The sequence below is a fragment of the Lemur catta genome, chromosome 1, assembly GCF_020740605.2.
Source record: "Lemur catta isolate mLemCat1 chromosome 1, mLemCat1.pri, whole genome shotgun sequence".
In the NCBI taxonomy this organism is placed as follows: Eukaryota; Metazoa; Chordata; class Mammalia; order Primates; family Lemuridae; genus Lemur; species Lemur catta.
In genome coordinates, this window is record NC_059128.1 from 67,127,136 (window position 1) to 67,149,867 (window position 22,732).

Below are 22,732 nucleotides of genomic sequence, written 5' to 3' on the forward strand. Positions count from 1 at the left end.
AGTTCTTTGACGAGGAAGAATTTCGTCAAGAACCATGTACATTTTGTTTCAAGTTAACAAAAACACTGGTGCTTTCGGGGAAGCCATAGAATAGTGTCACTTTTCATGAATAGCAAGGGGACTGGCTGACTATAAGGATGCTGTCACAACTTAGGCCGGAGGGAGGTAGAGGGTGGGAAGGAACTAAAGGTTTGCGGAGCCGCTCAAGCCATTTGTTTCCTCCGACTCTCCTCCTACCATCCCATCGCTCAGATGAAGCCTGGACATCTTATTTTCCCTTCTACTGCTAGGTCCTTCCCCATAGGTTGGGTTGTAGTTTATCGCGAGGGTGGGGTCTGTTTCCCTAGTTTGAGCTCCGTGCCTGAGCGGAGCACTCGACCCAGTGTCCTGGCACCGAGGATCCTTCCAGCCGTAGAAACCTTTGCTTCCCCACCATTTCTAGGAGGAGCGCATACCCATTTACCCTGCAGTCTTTCCACTCCTACCCCACGCCAGATCCCGCTCTTTCCGCTTCCCCTTCCTTTGCCGATGGGGTGGGGCCTTAACACCCGCGCGCGGCAGCTCGCGTTGGGTGGGGCAGGCACGTCAGGCCTACCGCCCTCTTTGCTTCGCTTGTGGCTGCCGCCTCGGCAAAAAGTCAGAGCTCCTGGAAACCGCGGCTGGGCTGGGAGTTAAGGGCGGAGGTGGAGCGTCACGTGATGACGTTGATTCGCGTGCGGCTGTGGCGAAGTTGACAAGAAAACCCCGCGAAAATCGACTCTTTCTGTATTGCACGTTTTGTTGATTCCCCCACTCTTTTTCTCTCCTCCCCCGAGCCATCCGAGAGAGGATTTAAAAAAAAAGTATCCAACGCTGTCGGGACCCGGAAGCGGAAAGGGCATCTTTGAGGTCGATACTTCCGGGTCACTGGGAGAGTGCGGGATTCCGGGGCCGAGAGCGGGTGGCGGAGCCGGGACCTTGCGTGATTCTCGGAACCCGAGGAGAAGCGGCCTCAGGGGCTATGGCTGTGACTCTGGACAAAGACGCTTATTATCGGCGAGTGAAGAGGTTGTACAGCAATTGGCGGGTGAGGAAGATCCCGTAATTTTTCCTAGGGAGCCCCCCTCGGCCATCCCATAATAACCCTGTTTCTCGGCGCCCTTTTTTTCTCTTTCGGTCAGGAATTCCCGGGTTCAGTGTCGCGCCCCTTTCGTTGCTCCCGAATCATTCACCGCAGGCGGCCACGAGCGCCGCCCCCTAAGAGGGAATCCCCCGCAATCGCCCTGCCCTGCGGCCACCACCATCTTCCCCGCGTGCCAGCCCGGGTCATGTATAACAGCCACCTCTCGCAGGCTCTTCCCGCCCTAGGAAGAGGCAACGTCCTTCCCTCCCACTCTGTGATCACGTCTTGCTGCCCCCTTCTGCGGTGTTCACACGCACTCTCTCTGCCCCTCCAGAACCACAATGTTCTGCCCCAGGTCCCGCCAGAATTATAACCATCTTCGTAAAGGAAGGATGGAAGGGCAAAGGAGGATGTGGATCGGGCTCTTCGCCGTTTATCGTTTGCGGGGCTTTTGCTGGAGTTAAAAAAAGAAATACTGCTCACGCGCAACTGCCTTATGTTCTGGGAGGCCCTGCTGTGGGTAGCAGAGACGTAATGCTGAAAACCTGCAGACATTAGTAATAGCAAAAAAAAAACCGATGTGACGCCTAAAACCTTATTAGTTTTCCTTCTTTGTAAGAGTATTCGGGGCATTTGTTCAGAAAAAGAGTTGTGGCAGTTCGTAGTCTTTTAAAGATGTCCACAGTTAAAACTTATTTTTATGATACTAATTTATTAATTGAACAAACATTTGATTGTATTCTGTGGTGCAGCCTGAGTTTAAACCTGGCCTCTAAACCCTGTCGTCGAGGGAAGATATAACTAATAAAGACTTACTTTAAAACCCGAAAACCATTTTGAGAAAAATTATCAATTCTCACTTCAACATTGTAAATTATCTTTCAAATTGATCTTCTACTAAAACCAAGCTATTAAAATTGGTCATTTCCCTACCATTCATATTAAAGGTGCTTGTGCATGTTTCATCTTTTGAGGCTGAATGCATTAGATAATTGAAAATAAAAGGGATTCTCTCTTGCATTTTATGAAAAGCAAAAATAAGAATTCTATGCTAGGTGAATACTGAGCATAAATTTTATTTTTAAAAATTTATTGGTTAATTTCTACCAAGTGATCTTACAGCTCTATCACCTATTTATGTTTGAACATCATCTGTGTTAGAAAAACTTTTTTAAAGCCTCATTATTTTCTAATGATCAATAAGAACTAATGTGCTGGTAATAATCATAAGCCCACTCTTCCACTGATACACCCTGAAATGATATGCCTTTAATGTGGAAAGTTGTTCATAGTTCTAGTGATTCAGAGTTCATTAAATTATTTCATTCTCTCTATACTATTCATGAAAACTAAAATTAATGTATAGCTCTGATTTTCCCTACACGATAGGTTAATGCAAAGTGTGAAACTGGTCTGTGTAGGAAAAACTGACCTAAAGACAGATTGGCAAGCTTAATATCAAATGACAGTCTTTATATCATGAAAGTGAAGTTACTCCCAGCTTCCCATTTTTTTCTCAAAAATCATTAAAATTTATGTTGGCCCTTTATTTTTGTTTTTGTTTTTTAAGACCAGGGACAAAGTGCAGCAGCATAATCATAGCTCCCTGCAGCCTCACACTCTTGGGCTCAAGCGATCCTCCTGCCTCAGCCTCCCAAGTAGCTAGGCCTGCAGGCTCACACCACCATGCCTGGCTAATTTTTCCATTTTTTGTAGAGTGGGGTCTGGGTCTTGCTCAGGCTGATCTTGAACTCCTGACCTCAAGCAATCCTCCCCCCTCAGCCTCCCAGAGTGCTAAGATTACAGGCATAAACCACCATGCTCCAGCCTGTTGGCCCTCTTAATGACACCAATTGAGGGGATGTTAGATCATGGTAAGACATTGATGGTATAAAGTTATGAGCCAAGTCTGTATGAAAATCTATAAATCTATATAGACTTTATGAAAGTCTATATAAAAAAGCAAAATCTGTGACTAATTATTATGAAAATCTTATTGAATAAGACTCTTTTTTGTTAATATTCCCAGAACCCACCTGTAGAATTTCTTTGTATATGCACAGTTGTCCCAGGTTACCGTACTTTAATTATGATGAACTTAAGCAAGGATCATACTTTTTTTGGATAAATCTGGCTGCTTATCTTCCTACATTTATCAGAAAGATAGCAGAATATATAGGTGTATTGCATACCTTTTTTTTTTTCTTTTACACCTTTTTCTCTTTTAATAAGAAAACTGGGATTGGAGTGTGTGATGAAGAGAAGTTGATTAATGGGTACAAATGCACAGTTTGAGAAGACTGACCTAGAGTTAGATAGTAGGATGACTATAGTTACAATAATTTGTTGTATATCTCAAAATAGCTAGAACAGAAGAATTAGAATGGTTCTAGCATAAAGAAAAGACAAATATTTAAGGTGGTGGATATCCCAAGTACACTGATTTGATCTTTACAAACTATATGAATGTATTAAATCATCACATGTACCCTGAAGTTGTGGACGTCTATTATGCATCAATTTTATAAAAACTATCATTAAATGAGGGAAAAAAACTGGGATTGAAATAAGAAAATAACTTGAAGTTAATAGTAAAAATCCCAAGCCTTGTGCTGTCGCTCCCATCTTCAGAGAAATCTGTTATGACTAAAATTAACTAACTAAAAAAATAACTGGTTTGGGCTCGACACTCAACTTTTTCGTTGTAGATACTCTTGATAATAAACTCTTGAGAGCTGTGTGGTTGTCCCTAGCAGTTCCACCTCTCCAAATAAAAGTACAGAGTTGTAGAAAACTGATAAGCTGCTAAACTCTTTCTTTTTTAAAATAAGAATAGGAGCTAACCTTACTGGTCTGAAAGTTGTGTTTGACTTAGGTATAAAATTGAAGCTTTTGCAATGAAATATTTCTTAATTATAATTTTCAGAACATAGGTCCTAAGAACAATTGCCGTATCACACACTTTTAACTGAGTAGAAATTTCTGAAACATTAAGCTTTACATCTGAGTAAATAGTGGCATTTTAGGGATGAGAAAATGGGCTCAAACAAAAATTAACAGGAAACCTCCATAATGACTAGAATTTTTTACTGTTTTATGACTCTTGGGGGTTTGAATCTAATCCAGTCCTGCCTCTTATTTTTTAAGTTAGAGCTGCTAAGAGCAGAAAGGATTTGCATTAGAAAATCCCAGGTGGTAGTAAAGTGGATCATGGAAGTGGGTTTTGTGGGTTTCTCTGTCCTCTTAAACTTACTGGGTCCTTTCAGGGATTCCCAGCCTCTTTGTGATTGTGATTATTTTTAACCAAGTAATATGATTAATGCTGTTCACTGGGGGAAATAAAAGAGGTTACCCACCATCTTGGGATTCCAGCTGCTTTGAAGGCTGAGGGGTACAATATTCAGGTATACCTATAAATCATTTGAGATTTACCCATTAGGACATCCTGCTATGAGTGAACCTTGACTTCATTCTGCTGCCTTTTATCCCAAAGAATTCTATAAGATGTCGCAATAACAGCTGGATTAATTAACAAAAGGATTAATGATCCACTGCATTCATTCATACAAATATATGCCAACTGTCAGGATTGGGGTAGTGGGTGGCTATGACCCCCCAAAAAGTTTGTGCCAATGAAGAAAACTAAGCTATATGTCAATGCTTCGCTTGATTACTGCTTTCTGGCTCTTTGCTGATACTTATGGTGGCTTAGTTTCTTATTCTGGGTTGTTATCTGAGACTAGGCAGCTATTTTCTTTGGTTCAGGAAGGTTTTTTTTGTTTTTTGTTTTTGAGACAGAGTCTTGCTGTTACCTGGGCTAGAGTGCCGTGGCGTCAGGCTAGCTCACAGCAACCTCAAACTCTTGGGCTTAAGCAATCCTTCTGCCTCAGCCATGCGCCACCAGGCCTGGCTAATTTTTTCTATATATTTTTAGTTGTCCGGCTAATTTCTTTATATTTTTAGTAGAGACAGGGTCTCGCTCTTGGTCAGGCTAGTCTCGAACTGCTGACCTCAAGCGATCCTCCGTCCTCAGCCTCCCAGAGTGCTAAGATTACAGGTGTGAGCCACCAAGCCCGGCCTCTAAGAGCTTCTTAAGAAAGGATGCATACAATATAAATTTCTTGAGGCTTTGTGTGTCTTAAATATTATCCTATCTTCACTTTTAGTTAATGATAAAGTTTAGTAGGTATAAAATTCTGGGTTGAAAATCATTTTCAGCTCACAATTTTGAAGCCATTGTTTATTATTCTTCAAGCTTTCAGTGTTACTTCCGAGAAGGCTAATACGATTCTATTTCCAGTGTACATATATAGTCTCTTCTCTCTGACACTTATAGAATCATCCCTTGTGTTTTTTTGTGTTTGTTTTTGTTTTTTTGAGACAGAGTCTCATTCTGTTGCCTGGGCTAGAGTGCAGTGGTGTCATCATAGCTCACAGTAACCTCAAACTCCTGGGCTCAAACAATCCTTCTGCCTTAGCCTCCCGAGTAGCTGAGACTACAGGCATGTGCCACCATGCCCAGCTAATTTTTTTTTTATATATATATATTTTTAGTTGTCTAGCTAATTTCTTGCTATTTTTTTAGTAGAGACAGGATCTCACTCTTGCTCAGGCTGGTCTGGAACTCCTGAGCTCAAACAATCCGCCTCCCTGGGCCTCCCAGAGTGCCAGGATTACAGGCGTGAGCCAATACACCCGGCCTATCCCTTGTGTTTTGAAATTTCACAGCAATATGCCTTGGTATGACTTTTTTCTTTTTCCCCCCTCTTTGCATTGAGTTGGGAACTGGGGGACTCTTAATCTCAGACTCATATTCTTCAGGGCTGGGATGTTATATTCTTTGATCATTTTCTTCCTTCCATTTCCTCATTGATCTCTTTTGTTTCTGAAATTCCTATTCAGTATGGTGTCAACCTCTTGAGTTAAATCTGTTTGTTGTTTATCTTTTATTTCTCACCGCTTTGTCTTCTATTTTCAGGGACTGTTTCTTAACTTTATTTTCTCATCTTTTATTGAATTTTATTTTATTTCAGCTATTATTTTTTATTTATTAGAGTTTTTATTCTCTTGTATCATAGATATAGTATATTTATTTCTCTTATGGGAGGTGTTTTTATTTAAATTTTTTTTCTCCATCCTCTGCATCGACTCTTAGGGTTGGTTTGGTTTCTCTCTTACATACTGGAGACTTCTCAAAAATCAAAATGAGGACTGACTGGAATCTCTGCATGAGTGGGACCTCTCAACTGGTGGGCTTTACTGCAGAGTGAATGGGCTTGCTCATTCCATGAGAGACCCCCAAATGTCAGTATCTAAACATGTTTTCTTTGAATTCAATCAGGATGTTCAAAGAAAATCCTCTAATTCTTATCTTTGGGGCATTCATTTCCAGTTGTCATTCAGAATGTACTTTCATTTAATTCCTCAATATTTAACATTTGTCTTTTGCTGAGCCTGGTATCTGAGCCAGAAGCCTTCCTGAGCCCAGTTCTCCAAAAAAGGTTTTTTAAAGAAGGTTAAAATCTTTTGCAGAGGGGTTAGGTCTTATCTCGGGGTTTCTGAGAACTAGGGAGCTGTCTCTTGGTCTCACTGACCAGACTTATGTTTTCAGCCCTGAATGTATCCACATACATACACACCTATTCCCTTTTCTAATACTTAGTGCTTTGCCTCCTGAGTTTTGAGCCCATGGTGGGCTCTATGAGGTTTGTACAGTAGGCTCTCATATGAGGCTTCTGCATCCACGGGTTCAACCAACCATGTTCAAAAATCAAAAAACAACACTAAAAGAAACAATACAACAATAAAAAATACAGTCTAACAACTGTTTACATGGCTTTTACATTGTATTAGGTATTGTAAGTAACCTAGAGATGATTTAAAGTGTATGAGAGGATGTGCATAGGTTATATGCAAATACTGCACCATTTTATATAAGGGACTTGAGCATCCGCAGATTTTGGATTCTGTGGGGGTCCTGGAACCAATCCCCTATGGATACCAAGGGATGACTACACTTTTCATCAGTGTCTTCCCAGTGAGAGTGCTTGTCAGTCACTTAGAGTATAACTCCTCCAGCTCTGCTTACTAATTTACCACTCTCTGTTCTCTTTTCATTTTCCAAAAAAACTGTTGAACTCTTTAAACCTAAATACATTCAGAAATGATACTTTGCATCACTATAAATTGAGAATTGTGCCACTTGTCAAAAATTTAAAGTAACTCTTAAAAATAAAGGTAATGTAAGCACAACTGTTATTAAATTGTAGTGGGTGTTAAGGACTAGCACCAAACATATTTTCTTTATGTAATCAAGAGGATTAAAAGAGAATTGAAAACTATGTGACTTTTTAATTCTGTAATTGAATATTTAAAGCCACTTCTGGGTTCTACCTAAAATCATCTTTGGGTTATGTACTTTCTGAAAGCTTATTATCCTGTACATATTCTGTATTCATTATATAAGCAACAGCTAATCTTTGATGTCAGTAACAGTAGTGATATGATGTATAGTAAATTGTTTAATAAATAGCCATTTCAGTCTTGAATAATGATGACAAATATGTAGTAGTTATTATTAGCTAGGCACTATCCTAAGCACTTTATACACATTAACTCTTATTTATTTATGTACGTATGTATGTATTTATTTATTTATGGGATGGGGTCTTGTCTTTTGCCTAGGCTGGAGTGCAGTGGCATGGTCATAGCTCGCTACAGCCTTGAACTCCTGGCTTCAAGCAGTCCTGTCTTGACCTCCCAAAGTGCTGGGATTGCAGGTGTGAGCCACTACGCTTGGCCCATATTACTCTTTTTTTTTTTTTTTTTTTAAAATAATGACACCCCCATGTTTCCCTCGTCTTGTTTCAGTAATTTTATTTTTATTTTTTTTATAGAGACAGGGGTCTCACTGTGTTGCCCAGGCTGGTCTTGAACTCCTGGTCTCAAGCGATCCTCCTGCCTTAGCCTACCAGAGTGCTGGAATTACAGGCATGAGCCATCACACCTGGCCCCCATTACTACTTTCTTTTTTTTTAATGTTATTTTATTTTTATTTATTTATTTGTTTTTCTAGAGATGGGGTCTTACTCTGTTGCCCAGTCTGAAATGCAGTGGTGCAATCATAGCTCACTGAAGCCTCGAACTTCTTGGCTCAAGCAATGTTGCCTCAGCCTCCCAAGTAGCTAGGACTATAGGTGTGTGTCACCACGCCGGTTTACTTGCTTTTGTTTTTCTTAAAAACAGGGTCTCACTGTGTTGCCCAGGCTGGTCTGAAACTCCTGGGCACAGGCGATCCTTTCACCTTAGCCTCCCAAAGTGCTGGGATTTCAGGCATGAGCCACTGCACCCAGCCAGCTCTTAATTCTCACAGTAACAATTACAGATAAGAAGACAGAGAAGACTGGAGCACAGAGAGGTTATGTTACAAAAAGTGGTGGAGCCAAGGCACTCTGGCTTCAGAGTGAGCCCTTACCTAGTAGGCGAACTGTTTCCCTAAATACGGAAGACAGACTGACAACTTGATACCTATTGCTTGTAGTTGCTGAAAGAAATTTCCAGTAAATTTAAGAAGTCCCAGTACTAACATCCTACCTGGAAAGATTGTCAGGTGACCCTAAGTCTCCTGACAGCTAAAAATCAGAAACCTTGCAAAGAAATCCAGTTTTATCTTTAGGACCCTAATAAAGGTACTCTTACCTGATTTGTTAACTAAAAGACATAGAGATGGTAGAAAAATAATAACTTTATTTATTATTTCAAACTAATATCCTAATGAAAAAATAAATGTATTTTAAACTAACAATGTATTTTAATTGTGTTTTACTTTCAGCCCCATTTTTTTATTTTAAAAAAGCCTAAATCATTATTACTAGTGTAGGACTGCCTACGTATTTGTGTGAGAATTTTGAGGATGCCAAGTCTCAATAGTGAAGTTTTGAATATGGGGATGCATACTGTGCATCAGTTTTATTGTGATGATTACAGATAATAAAAAATTCCCGTGTTAACTAAAGACTTGAGGTGTGTTTAACAAAAATTTGCGAAGGAGAGACTATTTGGTGTCAGTCACAGTGTTAATTTAAATTTGTCACAGGAATTTTAGCATAGTGGTTCAGAAACTTTTTTTGAGACAGAGTCTCACTTGGTTGCCCTGAGTAGAGTGCAGTGGTATCATCATAGCTCCCTTTAACCTTAAACTCCTGGGCTCAAATGATCCTCCTGCCTCAGCCTCCGGAGTAGCTGGAACTACAGGCACTTGCCACCATGCCCGGCTAATTTTTCTATTTTTAGTAGAGATGGGGTCTCACTCTTGCTAAGACGGTCTTGCACTCCTCAGCTCAGGCAGTCTTCCTGTCTTGGCCTCCTAGAGTGCTAGGATTACAGGTGTGAGCCACGACATCATGCCTAGTTCTGAAATGTTTTGATAACGTGACAGCTTTACATTCTTAAAGTTTTCGGGACCCCAAAGAGCCTTTGTCCAGATTGTGTCAAGTATATAGAGAAAATCTGGCCTCATACATAAATGAAACTGGAAAAGGGAGGATAACTTAATAACCTTTTCAGATAATTATGGATATTCTTTGTTACTACACTGAAACTTCAAATAGTAATATCTTAAAAGTTAGTTTAATGTGAAATCTGAAACCATAGCAGTAAACTTCATTTTTAAGTTGTTGGTCTGTCTTGTCTTTGGTCTTTTACCCATGATTTTGTAACATTATATATTGCATATTTGGAAAATATTAGTCCTCTCAGTTGTACAGATCTTCCAAATGTTGAAACATTTCATTGTACAATACTGAAGAGTTACATATGTTAACATCACCACTGATCTCAGCAGAAAAGTCTTACATAGGTACAGAAGCTAGTGCATTCACAGTGGTAGATGTTTTTCAGAATTTTAATTTTTTGCCCAAAAGCTCAAATATTATTTTTGACAACACATCAATTATTTTCCTTGGTGTGACAGGTTTGCATCATTCCTTACTGATGGAAATGTATGCCAGATATCCAAGTTTGCTCAAATGGCTAGTTTAGCTTGCTACTCAAATACTTGTACAAGTGTTTGTCCTTGAGACAGTCATCATATTTAATACTCAGTGTGTACACAGAAGTATTTTGTGTCTACTTCTTATTTCTTTACATAAAATATTGAAAAGACATACTCAAGGGCTGAGATTCTGTAATATTAATCATTTTTACTACATCAAGGGCATTCTTAAACTTTTTTTCCCTACAAGTGTGTGGTAGTGAAGAAGTACAGTTTGATGCCACTGCGTTGATTTATAGCAAGTAACTAGCAGTTTTAACTACTGTTATTTTTGCATCATCAGTGAGAGCTAATGATAAGACTTTTTACCAACCTGAAGGCAAACATTTCTCACCAAAAATCAATGGTGGAGTGCATACAGTTTCTATACAGTAACTTTGCATGTATAATTTGTTGTGGGTGAGAATACAACACAACCTTCAGTTGCTGTCATATTTGTATCTTATTAGCAACCGGAAACCATAAAATGTGGGAGAGTCCTATGTAGGTGTTTATCCTAACTTCAGAGGGGAAGCCAGAATTATAGGCCAGAATTACCAGTCTTCTGGCTTTATAGAGCTATTCAAGAGTAGCTAACGGTTGGAAGACTTACTTGATTTCAAAACTTAATACAAAGCTGCAATAATCAAAACACCATGGTGCTTGCATAAGAATAGACATGTAGATTATTCTGGAATAGAATTGATTTCAGAGATAAACCCTCCCATTTATAGTCATTTGATTTTTGACAAGGGTGTCAAGATAATTCAATGAGGAAAGAATTGTCTTTTCAACAAATGATGCTGAGACAACTGGATATCCACATGTAAAAGAATGAAGTTGGGCTGGCCCTCATACCATACACAAAAATTAACTTAAAATGAGTCATACATCTAAATGTAAGAGCTAAAACTATGAAGCTCTTGTCAAAGTAGAAGAATAAATCTTTGTGACCTTGGGCTAGGCTAAACCTTAGATATGGTACCAAAGGCACAAGACCATATTAATAGATAAATTGGGCTTCTTCAAAATTAGAAACTTTTGTGCTTCAATGGACGCTATCAAGGAAATGAAAAGACAATGTACAGAATGGGAGAAAATATTTGCAAATCATATATGATAATGGACTTGTATCTAGAATACAAAAACTCTTACAACTGAATAATAAAGCAATAGCTTGATTACAAAATGGGCAGAGGATCATTTCTCTAAAAAGGTGTAAAAATTATCAGTAATCTCATGAGATGATGCTCAGTATTGTTAGCCATAAGGGAAATGCAAATCAAAACTATGGTGAGATACTAATTTACATCCATTAGATGGCTATAAACAAAAAGAAAGATAATAACAAATGCTGGGCAGCTTGTAGAAAAATTGGAGCCCTCATAGAGTCTTGTTAGGAATGTAAAATGGTGCAGTCGCTTCAGAAAACAACCTGGTGATTTCTCCAAAAGTTAAGCAGAGTTACCATCTGACCCAGCAGTTGCTCTCTTAGGCATATACCCAAGAGACAGATGTCCACACAAAAATTTGAACACAAATGTTCATGGCAGTATTATTCATTAAAAAAAGTGGAAACCTGAGTGTCCAGCAGCTGATGAATAGATAAAATGTGGTATATGAAATACTCAGCAATAAAGAACATGTAGTATTGATACATGTAACAACACAGATGAACCTTGGAAACATAGTAAAATAAGTGAAATAAGCCAGAGAGAAAGGCTACATTTTATGATTCCATTTATGTGAATTGTCCAGAATAGACAATCCATAGAGACAGAAATTAGATTAGCAATTGTCTAGGGCTGGGGAGCAGGCAGGGATAGATGGAAAATGATTGCCGAGTACAGAGTTTCTTTTGGGAGAGGAAAATGTTCCAAAATTAGATTGTGGTGATGATTGCTTAATTCTGAATATACTAAAAACCGTTACATTGTATACTTTAAATGGGTGAATTGTATGTTCATTCTATCTCAATAGAGCTGTTTAAAAAATAAAGAGAACTAATAGCTGGGAGGTTGCCAAGCAGGTGTGTACCTTCAGCTTGGAATTTCTACTAGGAAAAAATTATACATACCCTGGGTAAATACTGAAGTCTATTCCTATTTTGCTAGTGTGAAAAGAAAGTGACTAAATTACCCACTCTTTTCAGAAAGGAGAAGATGAATATGCCAACGTTGATGCCATTGTTGTATCAGTGGGTGTTGATGAAGAAATTGTTTATGCCAAATCAACTGCCTTACAGGTGAGAGGGTTGCAGGACTTTTTAGCCCTTAGAGTCATTGAATCGTCTGCACTGTTCAGTATGGTAGCCCCATTAACAATTCAGTTCCTCAGTCCCACCTCCTGTGTTTAAGGTACTCAGTAGTGGCTACTGGCAGGAGAATATTTCCATCATCACATAAAGTTTGGTTGGATTTAGCACTGATTTAAGACATAAGGAAAATGTATCAATCAATATGGATTTAACTGCATATAGCAGAAGAACCTAAATAACAGTGGGTTAAACAAATATATTTTTCTTATGTATAGTCTTCAAGGACCCAGGCTTTCTGCATGGTGCAAAATGGCTGCTGGAACTCCAGCTGTTTCATTTGCATTCCAAGCCGAGACCTCCGTCTATTTTTAAGAAAACTTGTTTAAAGTCCTATGCAATACTTCCACTTATGACTTGTTGGTCCTACTTAGCTGTGAGAAAGGATGGGAAATAGAGTTTTCATGTTTGGTTGTATGCCCAGCTAAAAATCCAAAGTCTTTGACAGAAGAGAGAAATGAATAATTGGTGGGCCATTAGCAATCTTTGTAGAGGTAGAATGCACAGTTCCCTGAGGTTATTACTCTGTCTGATTTGATGGTTTTTATTATAGAATAGTTCAGGCATATAAAAGTAGATAAAATAATATTAATACATTCAACCCCCATGTACCCATTATCTTATTCTAACAAATTGTCAACTGGTAGATTTCATTTCATTTATATCCACATCAAGGCTCTCCCACCCCACATTATTTTGAAGTTAATCTCAGATGTCTTATTTTATCTATAAATATTTCTATATGAGTCCATTAATTTTTTTAATCTGTAAATACTGTTGTTATTCTTGTCTTTTCCCATAGACATGGCTTTTTGGTTACGAACTAACTGATACTATCATGGTCTTCTGTGATGACAAAATCATTTTTATGGCTAGCAAGAAAAAAGTAGAGTTCCTGAAGCAGATTGCCAACACTAAGGGAAATGAGAATGCTAATGGAGCCCCTGCTATCACACTGCTGATACGAGAAAAGGTCAGTATTAATAAAGAATGTGTGATAAATGTGAAAGAATGTTTAAAAATGATGAACAAAAATGCCTTATAGGAATTTAAAAGAATGCAAGGGGAAAGTTGTACTTGACTGTAGTTGAAATTACATAGTCTGTCACATCTTCATTGTTAGTTGGGAAGAAAAGAATTCAATAACTTTATCAGTTCTGCAGCAGAACAAATGGGCTATAAAATTCTGGTGGATACTAACTTTATCTGTCCATTCTGGAAGACGTTTGGTTTGTTTTCACCTGAGTACCTTAATTAGAGCAAATAACCTTAAATATCCTTATGGAAACTTAGACATATCTTCTTTCTAGTTTTGATCAAATGTGATCTTTTTTGTGATACTGCCCGCCCAAAATAAGAATTTTTTTATCAGAATATTGTTGACCTATGTGTTTGAGTTTCTTAGCTGTTCTTGAAGAAAAAGAATAGCTTTGTCAACTTATGGCACTTTCACTTAATTATATAAAAATATGGAAAAGAAATTTTGTGCTAAGTTTTGGTATGTTGCAATTTACCCTAAAGAGGTAGGTGGAGATGGCGGGAAAATTTATTCCTTCCATAGTTTAGAATATTCCTTTTTGCCTGTTACTAGTAGAACATATATGTCTGATTTTAAAAGTGATTAACAGACCCCTTTTCTTACCTGTGGCACTGATAGAATGAAAGTAATAAGAGCAGCTTTGACAAAATGATTGAAGCCATTAAAGAAAGCAAGAATGGCAAGAAGATTGGTGTGTTCAGCAAAGACAAATTCCCTGGAGAGTTCATGAAGAGCTGGAACGACTGCCTCAACAAAGAGGGCTTTGACAAAGTAAGAATACTACTAGAAAGCAGCAAATTGAGAGTTGAGAAGACAGAAGTGTGGTGGGCTTCCATAATAGTATAGGACATTTGTTTTGAGAAAACTGTGTATTTGTTCACATTTTCATCTCCTTTGGCTGAGCAGTGTGCCAGTTTTGACTTTTCAGTCAGGAAATGGGACATATAGGAGATAGACCTTCCAATTTAGAGTCAGAAACTGAGAAAATCTGTTGTCCAAAAAATATTTTTATTTTCTTTCCTCCCTGCCTTCACGTCTGTCTTCCTTTATCAGCCTTTACAAAAACCTCTAGAGAGGGACCTTTATGTTTTAAGTAATAGCTTAGTACCTTTTAGAACACACATGATGGCCTTGCAAAGATCTATTTCAAATATTTATTCAAGAAGAGAATGTTTGAATATTTTGCAAACTACTGATAAATGGTTTGCTACCAAGTATTATCACTGATAATATTCAAATTGGGAGAGATATATTTCTCTAGCAGTTCTGTATTTGCATGTTAGAAACTTACTGCTTTGACTGCAGATAGACATCAGTGCCGTTGTGGCATATACCATCGCTGTAAAGGAGGATGGGGAGCTGAACCTAATGAAGAAAGCAGCCAGCATCACCTCTGAGGTCTTCAACAAATTCTTCAAGGAAAGAGTAATGGAAATAGTTGATGCAGATGAGGTAAATGGAGAGGGAATGGTCTTCTTACTGTTTTTTGTGTTTTTTTGTTTTTGAGACAGGGTCTTACTCTGTAGCCAGTGCAGTAGTGTCATCATAGCTCACTGCAACTTCAAACTCCTAGGGTCAAGTGATCCTCCTGCCTCAGCCTCCCAAGTAGCTGGGAGCACAGGCACTTGCCACCACACCCAGCTAATTTTTTTTCGTATTTTGTAGAAACAGAGTCTCGCTATGTTGCTAAGGCTCTTTTTTTCTTTTAGAGTCAAGATATCACTCTTGCTGAGGCTGGTCTCAAACTCCTGAGCTCAACCAGTCCTCCCGCCTCGGCTTCCCCAGAGTGCTAGGATTACAGGCGTGAGCCACCATGCCCTGTCCCAGTCTTCTGTTTACTGTTTTAATGAAGCAATAATAAATCCCTACCCTGCAGATTTTGGGGTGTATGTCCAGCTTCCTTTGACACTTAGTTGGTGGTAACTGTCATCTCTTTCAAAATAACTGTAAATTTGCAGTATGATTTCTTGAGGTTACTCCTTATTTTACTTGAGAATCCTTGGAATAGCTTTGAATCCCACATTTTGTTCTCCAAATTTGCTTTGCATGTATGCCAATATGTTATCTGGCACATAAATCATTTCATAAGACTTTTGTCTTTTATGTCATCCTGTATGATATCAAGATATGTGTTGTTTTCAAATGATAACATCCAAATACTCCTCTTTGCCACCCTCTAATAAGTGTTATTTTGTGGGTACTCTTACAGAAAGTTCGACACAGCAAACTGGCTGAGTCTGTGGAAAAGGCCATTGAAGAGAAAAAGTACCTGGCTGGGGCAGACCCTTCTACTGTGGAAATGTGTTATCCTCCTATCATTCAGAGTGGTGGCAACTATAATCTCAAGTTCAGTGTGGTGAGGTAAGTATGAGAACTTCAAAATATAGCAATGAGAGCACTTTAACTTTTAGCCCGTATTTTCTTTGACTCATTCCAGAATTCTGAAAAGTAGTAGACAGAATAACCAGTAGTCTGCCTTCCATATTTTCTTGTCTTATTCTGTGCATATTTCTGTTTTATTTCACATAATTATTCATTTCTTTAGCCTCTGATTGTAAGCATTTTTCAAAATTCTTGAAAATGCTAGAAAAATGTAAAACATGCTAAAAAAAATGTAAATGTTATTAGCTGTACCATAATGTAATTCCTCTTCTAATTTTAAAAAATATTGTAAAGACTGCAGTTCTTCCTGGTGAGTCTGAAGAGGCTAATTATACCACATAATTCATAGAGTATTAGTGGATAACTGACTGCTCACAGCTATGCTGTTAGACTATAATGAATTTAATACAGTATCTCCTTTGTATTTTTAGAATATAGTACTCAGCTTCTAACTGAATTTTTAGCCTGAAAGTTTTAGTTATTAGTTTTTACTCCAGAGCCTTTATAAACTGCTTTGTTTAAAAAAAAAAAAAAAAGTTTAGGTCCTTATTCAGCCACAGCTTTGGGGTATAGTAGGGGAAAGTAATGATTACAGATATTGGGTGCCAGTAATACCATGGACTTTGGTAGTTTTGGTAATAAAATGCTTTCTTTTTTTGGTCTCTAGTGACAAGAATCATATGCATTTTGGGGCCATCACTTGTGCCATGGGTATTCGCTTCAAATCTTACTGCTCCAACCTTGTTCGCACCTTGATGGTTGACCCTTCTCAGGAAGTTCAAGAAAATTACAACTTTTTACTCCAGCTTCAAGAGGAGCTGCTAAAGGAATTAAGACATGGTGAGGTGTCTTAGAAGGTTTGGAAATCATGTAAAAAAAATGTCATTAGCATTTATGTGAATTTATATTCCTGAGGTGCTCATATTAAAAAGAGAGTAAGATTTACTAACCTTGAATCCTAGCATGTAGGTCTTAAATCTGCTTTTCTTTCAGGTATGAGTGGTCATTGTGATTTACATTGATGTTTGCAGAAACCTCTCTGACTTGTTAGGCTTTTAATTCCAGATCTTCATAAACTATTAATACCTTGGCCATACTACTCTTTCTTAGTTTAGAAAGTTCTGAGAACTAGTATCTCTACCAACAGAATGTATGATGTTAATCCAGCATAGAATGGATACCAGGGATACTAAGAACCTTAGTGTGAGAATAGAACTAGTAACAACCCTGCTAAGAAAGCATATAATTATCTGAAAAGACAACAGAGTGCTTGACTCCTCTTGTGCCTTGGAGTCTACACTCTTAGTTGGCTCAGTGGAACTTTATACTTACCCTCTTTAAACTATTATGTAAGCCCACCCATATTACCCAGAGCTCTGGGCACCATTCCTCCACAGTATCTCTAAGTCAGTCTTAAGAAATCCTACTGGGAATCAGCCATAGATAGTTCACTGAGGATAAAGAGTCCCCTGAGGCCACCCTATCCAGACTACTCTGGCTTGACATATCCATTCATAGCCTAGATCCTGAAAAGTGAAGGCCAGAATCCTTCTAAAAGTAATTCACCCATTTAGCAGTGAAAGGAACAGGCCCACCACAAGGGCCTGTTTTTCAAAATGTTTAGTAACTTTAATGTGACTGGTGTGGTGGCTTACACCTGTAATCCCAGCACTTTTGGGAGGCTGAGGCAGGAGATCACTTGAGGATAGGGGTTCAAGACCCCATCTCTACAAAGAAAATTTTAAGAAATGAGTCAGACGTGGTGGTATGTGTCTGTAGTCCCAGCTACTAAGGAAGCTGAAGCGGGGGATCACCTGAGCCCAGAAGTTCAAGGCTGCAGCAAACTATGATTGCACCACTGTACTCCAGCCTGAACAACAGAGCAAGACCCTATCTCTATAAAAAATAAATAACTTTAATGTGATACCATTTATCAACTCTTAAAGTATTTCACTTAGACCAACTGGGGTTCCACAGTCCCCCTGGATCACTGATTCTCAAACAGTATAATTAAGAATGAGTAAACTTTTTTTTTTTTTTTTTTCCTTGAGACAGAGTCTCACTCTCTTGCCTGGGCTAGAGTGCTGTGGCAGCAGCCTAGCTCACAACAACCTCAAACTCCTGGGCTCAAGCAATCCTACTGCCTCAGGCTCCCGAGTAGCTGGGACCACAGGCATGCGCCCCCATGCCCGGCTAACTTTTTCTATATATTTTTAGTTGTCCGGTTAATTTCTTTCTATTTTTTTAGTAGAGACGAGGTCTCACTCTTGCTCAGGCTGGTCTTGAACTCCTGACCTCAAGCGATCCTCCCGCCTCGGCCTCCCAGAGTGCTAGGATTACAGGCATGAGCCACTGCGCCTGGCCTATTTTTAAAAATACAAATTTCTAGTCCCTATCACCCCTGACACTCTGCATTACTTATTTCATGCTTCAGGAAACACTGCCTTAGGGGAGTTAATAGGTGAACAAAAATTTGATTAAAAAATATTTTTGTTTTTTATCTTGAAAAATACTTTCTTGTTTCCTTTCTGTCTTGTTATTAGGTGTGAAGATATGTGACGTGTATAATGCTGTCATGGACGTGGTCAAAAAGCAGAAGCCAGAGCTGTTAAACAAAATTACCAAAAACCTAGGGTATGCTGTGATGTGTATTGTCACTCAGTCAATTTTCATGACTCCTTGGTCAGTCTACATTCTTAGACCAATTGACTGATTCAACTAACATCATGGACTGTCACCCTTAACTGTGTGCCAAACACATGCTGTTATCAGAGAAAGTGAGATGGATTTAAGTTCTCCTCCTAGGTACACAGGATGGAGATTTTTCTAGACCAGTGTAGTACTTCATGGCTGGGTGTGATAGCTCACACCTGTAATACTAGCACTTTGGGAGACTGAGGCAGGAAGATTGCTTGAGGCCAGGAGTTTGAGGTTGCAGTGAGCTATGATGGTGCCAGTGCACTCTACCCCAAGCACTCCGTCTCCCAAAAAAAGTAGTGTTCTAGCCACTAGGTGTTCCAGGATCAAATTACAAATATTAGGAGATACTGCATACTGTATTTCCTCTCTGTGTTCACATTTGTAAATTAAGTATTCTGAGATGTCCTAGCATTCTAAGCATTTTTTTAATTATTTAATCCAGTGTTTCTCAAATGTATTTGCCACTGAACACCTAGAAATACGTAATAACATATCACAGAACAAAGGACATTTTGGCAAACAAAACTCTAGCTATCTCTTTAGATGAAAGCTCGTCTGGGTTATAGAGTTTCTTTCTGGACTTCTTTGCACAAGACGAAATACATTGACCTATACTATGTCTTATAAATCTAGTTACTAACATTCTGCTTAAAATTGCTTCTCTTAATCTAGTTATTATTGTCTTGCTAATGTACCCCTTAACAGTCTCTGCTAAGTTGTTTATGGGAACACTCCTAACTGGATTTTGTGGTAGATTAAAATTTAAATGTGGGTAAATAAGCTAAAATTAAGAAGGCTTGACATAATAAATGTTACACGAGATACTTAATTAGGAAATTATTTTTCATTGTAGGATTATACAAAGTTGAGAAGCCTAAGACTATCTTTGAATCCTCTTCTTAACTGACTTGTCAGCAGGGATAAATCACTTCAACATGTTTGCCTGTGTTACCTTGAAAATTGAAATGAATATTTTATACTTTGTCCATGTTAGAGATCTTTCAGCCTGTTGCTGATGTTTCTGTTTCTTTTCAGATTTGGGATGGGAATTGAATTCCGAGAAGGCTCTCTAGTAATCAATAGTAAAAATCAATACAAACTGAAGAAAGGTAAGTTTTACATGCATGCAGTAGGATAATACTTTTTTGAGTAATTACCATTAGCCTTATCTCATTTTCTTTATAAATCTTACATACCTCCATCCTTTCACAGCCACAGACTGATTCCCGTTTTGCTGTTTCAGGGATGGTTTTCAGCATCAATTTGGGGTTCTCAGATCTGACTAACAAAGAAGGGAAAAAACCAGAAGAGAAAACCTATGCCCTATTCATTGGTGACACAGTGCTTGTGGATGAGGTGTGTATTGCCTTGTAAACCTGAGTGTTCCTGAACTGAATTTTGAGGCACATTTTGGACCTTATGATTTTTTCTTGTCGTTGTTAAATGCTGGCTGAGGGAATAGATCCATGTGACAACCTGACCTAATACAGCTAGGAGTAGAGATTGTATATAGCCCAGGTACAGGGAATGATTTAAACAAAGCTGGTTATCATGTTGTAGCTTGAACCTTAATAATGATAATATCAGGAACTAATTCCAGTAATGGAACTGCCTTTTTTATGATAGCTTTATTGAGCTATAATTAATATACAATTTACCCTCTTAAAATGTACAATTTAGTAATTTTTAGTATACTTGTAGTTGTGCAACCTTCAGAAATAAACCTTCAACCCGGCCGGGCGCGGTGGCTCACGCCTGTAATCTTAGCACTCTGGGAGGACAAGGCGAGCAGATCATTTGAGCTCAGGAGTTTGAGACCAGCCTGAGCCAGAGCGAGACCCCATCTCTACTAAAAAATAGAAAGAAATTATATGGACAACTAAAAATACATAGAAAAAATTAGCCGGGCATGGTGGCGCATGCCTGTAGTCCCAGCTACTCGGGAGGTTGAGGCAGAAGGATTGCTTGAGCCCAGGAGTTTGAGGTTGCTGTGAGCTAGGCTGACATCACAGCACTCTAGCCCAGGTGACAGAGCACGACTCTGCCTCAAAAAAAAAAAAAAAATAGAAATTAGCTGGACAACTAAAAATATACAGAAAAAATTAGCCAGGCATGGTGGCATATGCGTGTGGTCTCAGGGAGCCTGAGGCAGTAGGATTGCTTTGGCCCAGGAGTTTGAGGTTGCTGTGAGCTAGGCTGACGCCACAGCACTCTAGCCCAGGCAAGAGAGTGAGACTCTGTCTCAAAAAAAAAAAAAAACCTTGAACCCATTAGCAGTCACTCTCCATCCTCCCCACCTCCACCCCATCCTCCCCACCTCCACCACTGTTTATATAAATTCATTCATACAATATGTGGTGTTTTTTGATTGACTTCTTTCACTTAGCAAGAACTGATTTTTAATAATAATAGCAAATATTTCAGTGTTTTTATTATAAGCTAAATTCTTTTATGCATTAACTCATTGAATCCTTACAGTAACCTGTGAAGGTGACACTCTTATTATCTCCATATACAGGTAAAGAAACTGAAGGCACAGAGAAGTTTAAGTAACTTGCCAAATGCCACAGAGATAGAAAGTGTGCCAGGCCTCAAATCAAGCCTGTGTTCTTAACCATTACCCCAATGTATGCCTTCTAAATTATAGCTCTTGATGAGAGGTTGCAAGGATAAAAATTATATTAATTGCCCAAGATTTTAGTATACAGAAGATTCAAAGGATTGCCCAACTTTTTACTAAGTTAGAAAGTGAAAGTGCTTCTTTTAAATTAAATGTCTGAATTCTTTTTTATTTTAGGATGGCCCAGCCACTGTTCTCACTTCTGTGAAGAAGAAAGTGAAGAATGTGGGGATTTTTCTGAAGGTAGGAAGAAGATAAATGAGTAGTATAGAAAGTACAGTGTAGTGAAGAAATTTAACCATATTGGCTAAAAACAGTTAAAATGATTTTTCTTACTATGACTCTTTCACACAGAATGAAGATGAGGAAGAAGAGGAAGAGGAGAAAGATGAGGCAGAGGACCTTTTGGGAAGAGGTTCTCGGGCAGCATTACTTACAGAAAGAACACGAGTGAGTTTACTGTTTTAAATTACACTGATCTCTTAGCTGTTGTGTGATTTACATGTTCTGATAACTTGGGTTTTCTATTCACTAGAATGAGATGACTGCAGAAGAGAAGCGAAGAGCACATCAGAAGGAACTGGCAGCTCAACTCAACGAGGAAGCAAAGAGGCGATTGACTGAGCAGAAGGGAGAACAGCAGATTCAGAAGTAAGAGTTTACATTGAGCAGTAAGATTGTCTTAGGATTATGTGTGACTGCAGAAATTTCTCAATTTTTTTTTTTTATCCCACTCCAGAGCTCGCAAATCTAACGTATCCTATAAAAACCCATCTCTGATGCCTAAAGAACCACATATTCGGGAAATGAAGATCTATATTGATAAAAAATATGAGACTGTAATAATGCCTGTGTTTGGCATTGCGACGCCTTTTCATATTGCCACAATCAAGGTACCAACATTCATTGCATCACGTTTCATCCATACAATTTCCTAAAATATTAATTGTGCTTACATAAATAATCTGGCTACCTCATCTCTCCCACTCTGCTACTTCAGACTCTGTCCCTCTTACTTTATGATTTCCCTTTCTCCCTTATCCCTTGCTACCATTCTGCTTCCACTTTTCACTTTCTAGAAAGCTAAACTAGCCTAGAAACATAATTTGCCTATCTTCCCTTAAAGTTTTTAAGCATTGTTTAACTTGCAGTTGTGTGCGTGACTCAAGGTACTTTTAGAATTCAGCGATTCTTTTTATTTTTTTTTTTTTTTGAGACAGAGTCTTGCTCTGTTGCCTGGGCTAGAGTGCCGTGGCATCAGCCTAGCTCACAGCAACCTCAAACTCCTGGGCTTAAGCAATCCTTTTGCCTCAGCCTCCCAAATAGCTGGGACTACAGGCATGCGCCACCATGCCCGGCTAATTTTTTCTGTATATTTTTAGTTGCCCAGCTAATTTCTTTCTATTTTTAGTAGAGATGGGGTCTCGCTCTTGCTCAGGCTTGTCTTGAACTCCTGACCTTGAATGATCCTCCTGCCTCGGCCTCCCAGAATACTAGGATTACAGGCGTGAGCCACTGCACCCAGCCTTCAGTGATTCTTTTGG

General features: G+C 38.8%; 1 protein-coding gene across 2 annotated transcripts in view; it reads left to right on the plus strand.

Annotated features, from left to right (window-relative positions):
• The first annotated feature begins 655 nt into the window (after positions 1-655).
• Positions 656-22,732, plus strand: part of SUPT16H (SPT16 homolog, facilitates chromatin remodeling subunit) — a 34,082-nt gene continuing 12,005 nt past the window's right edge. Inside the window, exons 1-14 of one of the 2 annotated variants that reach the window (XM_045526639.1) lie at positions 656-1,066; positions 12,286-12,378; positions 13,250-13,420; positions 14,105-14,257; positions 14,792-14,938; positions 15,696-15,847; positions 16,536-16,708; positions 18,412-18,502; positions 19,604-19,677; positions 19,812-19,924; positions 21,366-21,431; positions 21,543-21,638; positions 21,724-21,839; positions 21,928-22,081. In XM_045526639.1, the coding sequence (XP_045382595.1) occupies positions 1,001-1,066; positions 12,286-12,378; positions 13,250-13,420; positions 14,105-14,257; positions 14,792-14,938; positions 15,696-15,847; positions 16,536-16,708; positions 18,412-18,502; positions 19,604-19,677; positions 19,812-19,924; positions 21,366-21,431; positions 21,543-21,638; positions 21,724-21,839; positions 21,928-22,081 (1,665 nt within the window). In that variant the 5' untranslated portion in view covers positions 656-1,000. Of the gene's footprint in view, positions 1,067-12,285; positions 12,379-13,249; positions 13,421-14,104; positions 14,258-14,791; positions 14,939-15,695; positions 15,848-16,535; positions 16,709-18,411; positions 18,503-19,603; positions 19,678-19,811; positions 19,925-21,365; positions 21,432-21,542; positions 21,639-21,723; positions 21,840-21,927; positions 22,082-22,732 lie in introns of those variants that run through there. The other variant, XM_045526647.1, reaches the window with a different exon arrangement.